Genomic DNA, 11503 nt, shown 5'->3' with positions numbered 1-11503 from the left:
TCTTTTGATCTCCACTGATAATACTTACTTTCTAATTAATTTTATATACTTGCATCAGAAAGTGAAGTACAACAACTGTTTATTCACGTCATTTAGACTTACAAGATTAGATTTATAAACAAAATCTCACTAAAATTATCTATAATTTGTCTCGTGCTTCTCTTAACTTTAATTAATGTTTTCCCTCCTTAAAAAAATTATTAAATTTCGATTTTGTCGTGCCAATATACATATTCGCACCAAAAGAATATAAAAGCAGAAAGTAATATAAAAAAAAAAAAATCATACTATAAAACACTGTAAAGTTATAGCCATAGCACGAGTCTCATCGGCTATATATCCCAATTCCAAAAACAGAACGTGTCATAACAGAGTTATAGAGTGGTTATTCAGTTCTCAGATTGTCCAAAATATCTCCCCGAAATTGTAGCCAATATATTCAACATTACAACCTCGTCATCAAGGGCAACCTTTCCGGCACGGATGCTAGCACACCTTCGCAGCAGACTCCTGAGAGCAGCACAGGTGTCTGCGTATAGTGGAGTATCAACTGTTGCACAGAGAGCAAAAAGCCACATGCAATCATCTCTAGTAACAGTGTCTGCAGCCTCTAGTAAGCGAATCCGTTTCAGCAGAGTTTTTACCCGGGTTACAGAGTCCATTGCTAAGATTGCAGAAAGCAAAGGAGAACTGGGGGAGCTGCTGCTTGTTTTATCAACTGAAGTTTTCGATTCAGTATTCTCTGGAGACACCGTTCTGTCCTTATCCTCAGCGGTCAAGTTAGCGGATGCATTATTTGTCTTGCCAAGTAAGACATCCTTGTTCATAACACCAGAAAACTCTCCACAATCATTCCCAACTAACTGCGAGTGATGAACACCAAGGTTTCCATCGAGGCATGAGAGATTCTGGAAAAAAGGTTGGGAAATAATGAGAGCACAATGTGATATAAAAAAATTTAAAGGACTTCAAATACATCCTGTTGCAGTTAAGAACTCCAAATGGGTCAAAGAAGTGGTGCAGGAATAGCACAACTCTTGACCCCTGGTCATTTCAAATAAAAAGAAAAATGAGGAAAAATTAAGGCCCGTGCAATTCATGATGAACTTACCGTTCTCAGTGTTGAAAATTCAGCAAGAAAGACATCCTCCCACTGTTTCAATGGCAACAGATGATCTGGACACTTGGCAATATCAGGAATCTTGGGCATGTAAGGACTCTGTTCCTGGTTAAATTTGCCTCTATCAAGTTTTGCAATCTTTACTTTTGGAATATGATCTGCCTCCCACCTGCTCAAGAAAACAATATACAGATTAACAACCACGTTTTTTTCACTACAGCGTCATCATTTAACAGACCAAAGATATAGAGCTTCTCTAACTTCTAACAACATTGAGAAAGAATAACAGAAAGCAGAGAGAAACTATCACAAAGGGAAAAAAAAATTATGCTGCTGACAGTTATCACTATACCTGACACGCCTAAGATATTCCCATCCATCTTCTGGTGGACCAGAATCAAAATTAGGTTCTCCATCAACCAAAAAGGCAGGCCTTTGGATGCTAGCATAATCATCATCACTATCATCATCTTCAACACACTCTTCTACAATCGAGGCCCCATCCTCAGTTGTAGAAGAGTGTGACGTAATATTTTCACTACTTCCCATGTGTTGTAATTCACCATCCCTACTTTCACAATAAACTGCACCTGAAAGCAATTACAAAAACTCAGTACCAGCACTGACAATTTGCTAATAATTTTATTAAGGGTTAAAAAGGAATAAATATACAGTTTAGAGTCTGTAAATGCAACAATGATCAAATAAAGAAAGTATGTTCTTCTCATCTAGAACACGACGTGGGCAAGAAATTAAAGTTCGTGTTGAAAGATCAACAATGTACTTGTCAACATACAACAAAGTAAAAATGAAGTAAAACAACAAAGCATCGTCATTACGGCATGACCAAAGTAATTATTCAAATCTACAATCAGACTACTGCACAAGACTTTTCCTATACAATCTTTACACAAGAAACCATGCACTGAAGTCAGTGCCTAATCAGAACATAGTCTACAGTCAACTAATGTTGCATATTAGATATGTTCCAGGTTCCTTCTGCTCATTCTTCAATGTACAAAGACATTCATATATCTCCATCTTCCGTTCGTAGCAGCCACACCTGTCCATCACAGAAATTGAAAACATCAAATTGACACAATATGAATTACAAAAATCGGAGCAATAATGTTTTGCACAGTTTCCCCAGAAAGAAATGCTTGTACTTTGCAGAAAAAATCATTTTATACCAACGCCCCCTACCACCAAAAAAGTAAAGAAATCTCATTGATAAAAAATAAAACTCGGACGCCATTGAAACCACAGTGAAAAGAAATTTGAAATATAATGCAATGACATAATCAACAAAAACCCAGACTTATCCTACTGTGTGAGGATATACAACTGAAGTCAAATTTTTAAAACATAAAACTTATACAAGTTGTCCGTTGAAACTTACAATCAAAGTCAAAATTTCAAAACCTAACATTTATACAAGAATCCATTAAAAACTCCAACAGAAAAACCGGAGAAGAGAAAAAGTATAAAAATGGGGGGAAATGGCAATTATAAAATGATGGATGCAGTTACACCATGAAGTGATGAACGGTAGAAGCAAATTCGACGAAACATTACTCTACTAATTGTCAAGTGAACAACAGCAAGGAAAAGCAACTTCACCACCAAATCACAAGGTACAAGCAAGAAGCAGTCAACAGTGAGGATTCCGGGTCAAACAAAACACCGACACAACAGAGAACCAACAAATATTTAAATTACAACAATTTCAGAACATTATTATCGATAAACAAACAGAACACGAATCCTGCAACCACTAAATAATTGTTCCGTAAAAAGACAACTAAAACGAAGAGCCGCATATTCACATAAAGATTCCGTTTCTTGAATTCCGAAACAACGAAACCGAAAAAAAAAGAATGAAAGAAAGAAAGAACGACTTACTGAGGATAGGTTTGTTGTGCGGAAGAGGAGTGGAAGCTAAAGTGTCGTACTCGCTGGCCACCGTGCTTTGAAACGCAGCGTGTATTGCTTTCCAGAATTTACGCTGTTGTGTTAGGTTGACGAATCTCAGAGCCTCCAACTCCTTCCGCGAATACTTATTATTCCCATTCTTGAGCGTGGACTTCAATTTGGGCCTCTCTTCGATCTTCCTCAGACCGTGACCGATGTTGCTGTTGTTGTTCTTGGGTCCTCCTCTTCTTCTTGAAGAGGGTTGTTGCCTTGGTCCTCCGTTCTTGACGACGGAGTCCAGCAGCGCCGTCTCGTCGATGACCTCGATCCCTAACGCTAAGGAAGCAGGAAGCGCCGTTACCGTTTTGACACCGGCGTCTTTGGGCGCCAACGCAGATTCGAGCTCCTCCAGCAATCGCTTCTTCTTCATTTCGAGTTCAGCGGATTCAAGAACGGGTTGTTCTTGGGAATCTGAAGCATCACCCATCGCAATTCAAATCTTCCACTGCGCTTTCTCTTTCGCACACACCAAGTTAGGGCGAAAGCCTTTGCACACTTCAACTTATAGCCATCTCCTGAATACGTTTTTTTTTTTTTTTCTTTCTGAAGCTAACGGTACGGCGCAGTCAATTTCACTTCCGAAAATATTGTTTTAACTTTCGGCCCAACAAACTCTCACTTCCCCATTTTTATAAATTAATCTAAATTTTACGTATTTGTTTTGTACTTATACGTATGTATATGTATTAGTATTAGTATTAGTCTGACTCTACGGAACTTGTTTATATAATAAGTCAACGTGTATAAATACTATAAATTCATTTAACTAGATAGTGGAGAGATTGGATTGGATAAAGATATTAAGTTGGATTTTCTCTGCAATTAGATTAAGTTTAGCATAACTCAAAACCTATACATAAAAATAAATTAAATAAAAATACAACAAAATGAACAAATTCAAAAGACCACCAAAAGAACAAGATAAAAAAATGAATTCAAACCAATTAGGAAAAAACAGTGTTAAATGAAGAGAATGGTTTATGAAACAAAGAGAAAGAAAGTGTTGCAGAGGTACGGTGAACACAGTGTTAAAAATAGTAATAGTTGTTGGGTCGATAAAAATTAGACATTAGTGACAAAAATTGGAAAGTTTATGAAAAAAATCCGCATTGTAAATTGAAGTTAATGTGTAAAATAATGATTTCACATATTCTCTGTCTCACATTTTTGTTGTTGGTATTTTTATTTTGTTTTTGTAGTTTTGGTGTGCTATGGGTCTTAATAAATTTAATCATCAATATTATTATAATTTATTGCAAAATCAATCATTTATATCAATGAAAATTATGAAAAATTTATTCTTTTTTCTTTTCATCCGATGTACATTTGTCTACCTCCAATCAAATTGAATTACTATTCAGACTAAAGAATATTCAAGTTGATGGAAAATAGTGAAAATTATCTCAGAAAACATTCTTTATTACTCTTGGTGTTAAATGAAGTAATACTAATTCAATCATGATGGAATGTGCTAAAAGGATCCAATTATTGAAAACATATATCACAATCACAATGTATTCATAAAGAGGACAATTAGTCAACTAAAATCTTAATAGAGCAAACATCACTATCTAGTTCAAAAGTTTACCCTATGTTACAGACAAAACCTCAGTAATTAAAGACAAACAATTATCATGTCATTCATACTTAAGATTTTCAAAAACGATTCTAAAGGAAAAGATATTGAATTTTAACATTTTTAGTTATAGTTGATAAATGAATCAAAATAACACTAAACATCCATTATTTCTTTTTTCAAAAAGATTCAATTTTCCTTCTTTACAAAGATTTCCAAAAATTATTTTTTGGATATATACTCCTTATTTTCTAATCTAGAGACTATTAAGTTGATGAATATAGGACAAAGTATAACTAAAAGAAAATGTAGATATAAGTGCCGATATTCCTATTAATATAAAATTTAAAGAACTTCTCGAATTAAATAAATACGGCAAAAAGTTACTTAAATATAAAATCCAAGTGAAAAACAAAACCCCACTTGTAATTATATTAGACAAAAATGATGGTATTAAATATAACAGAAGTGAGTGCTATCTATTTTTTATCATCTTTATATTTAATTAAATGTTATGTAATTAACATTATGTTTTAATAAAAATATTATGTTTTATCAATGTTAATATTTAATTATTTTTCACAAAAAAAAAAAAAGTAATTAGCTTTTAATGAATTCACTTTGATAAATGTTACTGCATATACCATACTCAAATCAAAATAAAGAAATACAAATAAGTTGCTTAGAAATTTTGAAAACCCATTCTATTGAAACTGGCATGGGAATATTAGAAGAAAAGATTCATAATACGTTACCACACCGCAGAACAAGAAAAAAAAATAGATAGAAGAAGAAGTGATGGGTTTTCAAGACATGTATCAGCTCAGTTTGATAGCAAGAAACAAATAAAGAATATGGGGGCATTAACGTTAACTGACAAACAACATTACCCACAGATATGCACCACGCAACCCAAACCTATGTGGCATCATGGCTCTATATATGTCAGCAGACTCGGCACAACAAGTGCGACGCCATAAATACATGGAATTTAACAATGACATGAAACGAGCCAATTAAATCCTACACATCCAATCTCAAACAAAAATAAAAATATAGATATATCTGCAGTATTTGATGAAATCTGGAGATAATTGAATCGAGCTGTGCAGAAGATGCAGAAACCAAAGTGAACCATTTCATTTGCTTTAACTTTCTGGAGCAGGAGCAGGAGTCTTCAGAAGTGGTTGGAGTGCTTTAACAACAATGCTCATATTCGGCCTAAACTCAGCTTCATACTGCACGCACAGTGCTGCAACAGCTGCAAGCTGCATGGTCAACGATAAGTAGTGTTAATGTCGGAATCAAATCGAGGATCCAGGCACCAGAACTTTATTCATGAGTCAATAAATAATCTCTGCACGCACATGAGCGTGTGCAAGTAGCGGGAGAGTGAAAGAGAAACAGATACCTTAGCAACTCCTTTAGGGGGGTATTCTCCCTTCAGTTTTGGGTCAACGCACTGTTTCACTTTATCTTCACTCAATCGTGGAGTAGCCTACAAAAACACCATGTCAACAAGACCATCAATCAAATGCATGCAGAGACAAGGTATAGATTTAAGCAGGAGCACTGACCCATGTGACAAGACTCTGCTGTCCTCGAGGCATGGTGTGGTCAACAGGTTTTCTTCCAGTAAGAAGCTCAAGAAGAACAACACCAAAACTATAGACATCGCTTTTTTGAGTCAACTGCCCAGTCATTGCATATCTGTAAAGTTTTGGCAACACAGAAGCTAAGAATCGATAAAACCAGATAAAATTTCAAAGGAGGCAAAAGAACCGAGATGACCAACAATAGATTAAAGATGAAAAACTTAGCTAAGCAGCCAAAAATATTAATTGTTTTTCAAAGTTTCTCATTAAGTGGACCAGAGTCCAAAACAAAACAAACCATATATACTAATAGAAATGATGAACAAAATACTTCGTTCAACAACATGCTGGGTTAGATTGTAGGGGTATTCATCATATTTCAACAGTGAATATAATGCTCAGAGACAACATAAGCACAATCAGACTCTAAAATAAATGTCAATAAAGACCTTTCAAGGTAAGCTGAATCAAGAAAACGAGATACACTGCTTATATTTCCTTTATATCAATTTAATTTCAAGCAAATTTAAGTCAATCGTGGAAGAAAAAACTGGTTCACGTCAGAAGCCAGTATGCACTCCTCTTACAACAACTTAACAAATCAATACTTGCAGGTTTATCATCAGGTAAAATTGAAAGATTGCACATTTGAATTCATACAAAAATGGAAAGGGAAACAAGGTTAAGAAACCGTCAACAAATTTATCAGACGACTACAAGAGGAATTATTCAATGTCAAATTCCACTTTATACGGTGTGTTTGGATTTCGTTGGGAACATCCAAACCAACTTTCAGTTTCGTTGAATACTGTGCCAACATACTTGGTACTTTTTTTCAAATTTTGTCAGAAGAAAATTCATCTCAAGCCCCAGTTGACTTAAAAGATACGAGTTATTTTGCAACTTTAGTTGATTTTCAACTCGAATTGATTTTCTAACTGAAATCCAAGCACACAAATAATCCTCAGTAATAAATCATGAAAGCTTATGTAAAAAGACAACGCCACAGGCAGCACTAGAAGTGTAAACATATAAAAAGGTTTCTTTATAGTACAGGATAGCATGCATATGAATTCAAAGGAAATACGAAAGCAAATATAGATACAAAATGAACAGCTAGCAGGTTCTCGAAGCTTACTCTGGAGCATGATAACCAAAAGTTCCCAATACACGAGTTGAATGAAGGCGTGCAGCCATGTCAGGGGCCTGATTGGAGAGGTTAAAGTCAGCTATCTTAGCCTTGTAGTCTTCAAAGATTAGCACATTACTTGATCTGATATCCCTGTGTATAATTGGTGGCTGAACTTTCTCATGTAAATACTCCAATCCCCTGGCCGCATCAACTGCGATTCTAACTCGCTGGATCCAATCAAGTGTTGGCCCTGGTTGTGCACCTTGAACTCCCTTTCTACCTGTAGCAGAAAGACAAACAATATCATCGACAGAACTAAATGAATATGAAATACAAGTTAAGATGGGACATCAAGATACATACCGTGCAATATGTCATGAAGAGAGCCCATAGTAGCAAACTCATATGCAAGCACACGGAGATTTCCTTCAACACAGTACCCGTGCAACTCAACAAAATTATCATTCTTCAATCTTGAGACCATGGAAACCTGAAATAGCAAACATTGAATGAGAGAAGACTAATAAATTGAAAAAAGAATCTAGAATCCAACATACTTGCAGTGTATAAATTATAACAGTTGGTTTAGCCTAGTTGGCAGGAGAGACATGCCTGGGTCAAAAACTCGTTATTTGATTCGGGTTCAGATGAAACATCAAGCTTTTTCACAGCCACTGCTTTTCCATTGTTTAAGGTTGCGTAATACACCCTTCCATACGATCCTTCACCGATTAATGCCTTCGAACCAAAGTTGTCAGTCTTTTCCTTCAGCTCATCTAAAGATAGGGCTGGAGCTTCAATAGGCGGTGGTGCCTTTTGTGTTTCAGGCTTGACAGGAGCTGACACCTTTGAGCCTTTTTGGTTGCCTGGAGCAATAATAATTGAAACGAGTAATCATTACAAGGAAATGAGCCAATGATCTAATATGGTGAACTACGGGTAGTAAAATCGTGATCTAGTGATTGTCGAAGCATCTGACTGAAGTCATCATTATATATCGGATAGTAATACTAATAGCAGCTAACTCTAAAAGCGCTGGCGGGAAGGGGGATGATACCTAATTTAAATATTATAATACAAGCTACATTAATATAATACTACAATCACGGGGGATGATACCTAATTTAATTATTATAATACAAGGCTACATTAATATAACCCAATCACCGAAGATCAAAGAAATTTATCATAAATAACGAACCACAATTTACACACACAAGCACCGTCAATTTTGGAGCACTGTGAACATAGTAAATGGGAGGAGATGGTGAAATCAATAGAAAAATAACATAACAGAATAGACTAAAAAAATAGAAGAATGTTGACTGTTTGGGAGGTCAAAAAGGAGGAAGAAAAAAAATGATAATAAGAAGTGTAAAGGAAACAGAGGTCAAACCAGAAGTAACATTTTGTAGAAGGTCATGGTAGAAGGGTTTAACATCAATTACGTTTTTAAAGCAAAAATAAATAAAAATATTAGAACATGAGGGAAAGATCAAAGTTTGCCCAAAAATTCCCCAAACACAATGTTTAATTTTCTGTAAAATTGGGTTTTTGAAGCCTGTATCACGGCAGAGAACAGTTATACGGAAAAAGCCGCTGGTGTCGCCTATATGAATGCGAAAATCGCTACCCTAGGGCACACCGTTGGCTACTACCAAAAAAGCAATGAAAAAGATCAAAGGAAAATAAAATGGAAGCTAAAAGTTTAAGTGACTAGGGTAAAGAAATAAGCCAAAGATATTCCTGAAGGAAAAATTATGAGCCTTTGGGTATCTAAATGGTAAGTCTAACCGTAAGTCAAAATCTTACTAGAATACACAAAATTAAATAATATATAAAAATAAAAATCTATAACACCATTATTTTAAGATTTTAGTCTTTTAAGATTTTAATTTAAGACTAAAGTTATATATATATATATATATATATATATATATATATATATATATATATATATATATATATAGAAAGCACAATAAGGCAATGATTGTAATCAAACCATATGAAAAAATTATAAACCCATCATAAACTCACTGTCTCCATAATTCCTTGGGCTCTTCAGGTGTTCATTCTCGTTCGATGGGTAAGACTCCTCCACCTGACAAGTGCAACAAAGCCACCGACGCATCCTTGTCCTCTTCCTCAAAAATAGATCGTCTTGATAAGTTGTATTCCCCTGGCGGACAAAGTAATCAGGAGGAGACGCATGTGCCTGCATATATAGTCACAGCAAGAACCATAAATATCCCAAACGTGACGTCATAAGTGAAAAACAAGAAACTCTGAAAACAGGTGTACAAATAAATAAACAAATAAATTTAAGATATTTAAGCGTTAAAAAGTAACAGTGCCTCATCGCCAGCTATTCGATCACACCATAAAAATTAACGACCAGTGACAAATGAACCGGGGCACCAAAACCATGAATTTTCAAAAATCAGACAAGTCCCATTTATCACACGCGATGCCCGAACAACTCAAAACTCAATGCCCGAGAGAAAAAAAAAAAAAAAAACTCGCGCCCTGCGTTCTGCCATGACCATGAGCATGAGCATGAGCATGATCTGGTGAATGGTGCATCGCCTTTAAAAATCGCAAATCGGAAAATAAAAATTACAGAGGCAGATATGTTGAATTGGAGAGGTAATTGCCCCTGAAAATGGAAGCGGTGGGTGAGAGAATTGCAGTGAAAAAATGGAAAGGGAATTCTCACCAAATGAGCAGGACGGTGGTGGTAGTCTCTGCGGTCCATCAAAGAGGGGAACAATTGAAAGAGAAAAAGGAAATTATAGACGAATCCAAAAAAGGAATGGCGGATTAGAAGCCAAATCGGATTCGCGTAAGCGCAGAACACCCGAAGAGGCCCAAAAAATGAAGAATCGAAGAAGGAAAGAGAGGGAAATAAGAGAAAGGGGAAAGAAACCAAAATTAGGCATGCAAGGGAAGAGTAGCGAAATTAGAGGTGAAAGGAACGGGAGAGAGAGAATTTACCTTAAAGATTATACGATTTCAAGTGAGATGAGAGGAGATTGAGAGGCTTCGTCTCTAATGTCTTAGGGTTTGTTTGTGCCAACCCAAGCAACGAATAATAAACAGATTCAGACCCAAGAAGAGAGAGAAAACCTTCTCCTCTGTTCTTTTTATTATTTCTTTTTATTTCATAATAATTTTTTATTTTACAATTCGAGACATCCACCCAAACAACGCGCAAAAAACCCTTTTTTTCATTCCCCACCCAATCATTTATTAACTTTAACAACCACTAATAATAATTTATACCATCAAATCTGTTTTATATGCTTAGTTTTATGCATAAACATTTCCGATTAGTTGGCTTTTACACTTGCAATAATTATTAACCTTCGTTATAAAACACATTTACTAAAATCTTTGACTTTTAAATGTTGATTTAAAAATGAAATTATGCACTTTTGATTTCTTGACTTGGTAGGAAAGAAAATGAATGATGAGAGGAGAAGGTATCTCTGTAGCCAACTGTTACTCTTTCTATTTTTAGTTTTTAATTTTCTAATTTTTTTTATTGTGTGAGAATGAGACCTTTTCTTTAATTTACCATTATTTTAGGCAATTATTATTATTATTTTTTTAATATTGGTGTCGACCGTTGTAATCATGGCCTGAATAAATTTGGAGCACATGCTTTTCGATTTTCTTATATGGAAGGAGAATCTGTTCAACTAAACCACTGAAATAACGGCTATATTTTTTCCTTTCAAGTTAAGTCATTGTTATCTAAATAAATACCTAAAATAATTGCATTTTTAAATCAAGGAAAAAAAAAACTCAAAGGTTGACAACTTCAAATAGTATTATTATTATTCATCTTATAGCTAACATGAATTATAGGGAGTCAAAGTAGCTTACTTTTTGACAACTCCACAACCAATGAAATGAAACCATTGCACAAATTCCGTGTATTAAAGTTAAATTGTTGTTAAAAATATAATTATTTTAATTGTGAGAGAAAACCAAACTTCCAAATGTTTTTCTATCTATAACAGGCTTGTTTGTTATCACTTATAAGACAAAACTTTATTATTTTTATATTTAATATGAGATAGGAATTTTCTTAATATTCTATTAAA

The 11503-nt window shown here is 34.8% G+C and overlaps 2 protein-coding genes across 3 annotated transcripts; both read right to left on the bottom strand.

Moving 5' to 3' along the window:
- Nucleotides 1–268: 268 nt before the first annotated feature.
- LOC114190816 (uncharacterized) lies at nucleotides 269–3650 on the bottom strand. Its single transcript, XM_028079865.2, has 4 exons — nucleotides 3023–3650; nucleotides 1473–1710; nucleotides 1112–1289; nucleotides 269–908 (listed from the first exon to the last, which is right to left on the bottom strand). Exons 1-4 carry the CDS (start codon nucleotides 3516–3518, stop codon nucleotides 390–392), a joined length of 1431 nt encoding a protein of 476 aa, XP_027935666.1. The 5' UTR covers nucleotides 3519–3650; the 3' UTR covers nucleotides 269–389.
- A 1781-nt stretch (nucleotides 3651–5431) lies between these two features.
- Nucleotides 5432–10596, bottom strand: LOC114191823 (protein CYTOSOLIC ABA RECEPTOR KINASE 5-like). Of its 2 annotated transcripts, none has more exons than XM_028081232.2 (8): nucleotides 10389–10596; nucleotides 9432–9609; nucleotides 8007–8260; nucleotides 7758–7884; nucleotides 7401–7674; nucleotides 6245–6377; nucleotides 6079–6165; nucleotides 5432–5935 (listed from the first exon to the last, which is right to left on the bottom strand). In XM_028081232.2, the coding sequence occupies exons 2-8, from the start codon at nucleotides 9523–9525 to the stop codon at nucleotides 5816–5818; spliced, it is 1089 nt and encodes a 362-aa protein (XP_027937033.1). In that variant the 5' UTR covers nucleotides 9526–9609; nucleotides 10389–10596; the 3' UTR covers nucleotides 5432–5815. The 2 variants fall into 2 exon arrangements, with proteins under 2 accessions (XP_027937033.1, XP_085532294.1); XM_085676168.1 differs by lacking the exon at nucleotides 10389–10596 and adding an exon at nucleotides 10111–10164.
- Between the last annotated feature and the right edge of the window lie 907 nt (nucleotides 10597–11503).

The sequence above is a fragment of the Vigna unguiculata genome, chromosome 7 (assembly GCF_037176805.1).
Source record: "Vigna unguiculata cultivar grain cowpea cultivar isolate G323 ecotype 2 chromosome 7, ASM3717680v1, whole genome shotgun sequence".
Lineage (NCBI taxonomy): Eukaryota > Viridiplantae > Streptophyta > Magnoliopsida > Fabales > Fabaceae > Vigna > Vigna unguiculata.
The sequence above is the reverse complement of the archived record's forward strand: the minus strand, read 5'-3'. Positions and strand labels throughout refer to the sequence as shown.

Coding starts and splice junctions, on each gene's coding strand:
- LOC114190816 (XM_028079865.2), bottom strand. CDS start 3,518: ATGGGTGATGCTTCAGATTCCCAAGAACAACCCGTTCTTGAATCCGCT. Junction 1,290..1,472: donor GAATATCTTAGGCGTGTCAG/GTATAGTGATAA, acceptor TTTCTTGAGCAG/GTGGGAGGCAGATCATATTC. Junction 909..1,111: donor AATTTTCAACACTGAGAACG/GTAAGTTCATCA, acceptor CCTTTTTTCCAG/AATCTCTCATGCCTCGATGG.
- LOC114191823 (XM_085676168.1), bottom strand. CDS start 10,149: ATGGACCGCAGAGACTACCACCACCGTCCTGCTCATTTG. Junction 7,675..7,757: donor TCTTCATGACATATTGCACG/GTATGTATCTTG, acceptor TTTCTGCTACAG/GTAGAAAGGGAGTTCAAGGT. Junction 6,378..7,400: donor TTTGGTTATCATGCTCCAGA/GTAAGCTTCGAG, acceptor AAAACTTTACAG/ATATGCAATGACTGGGCAGT.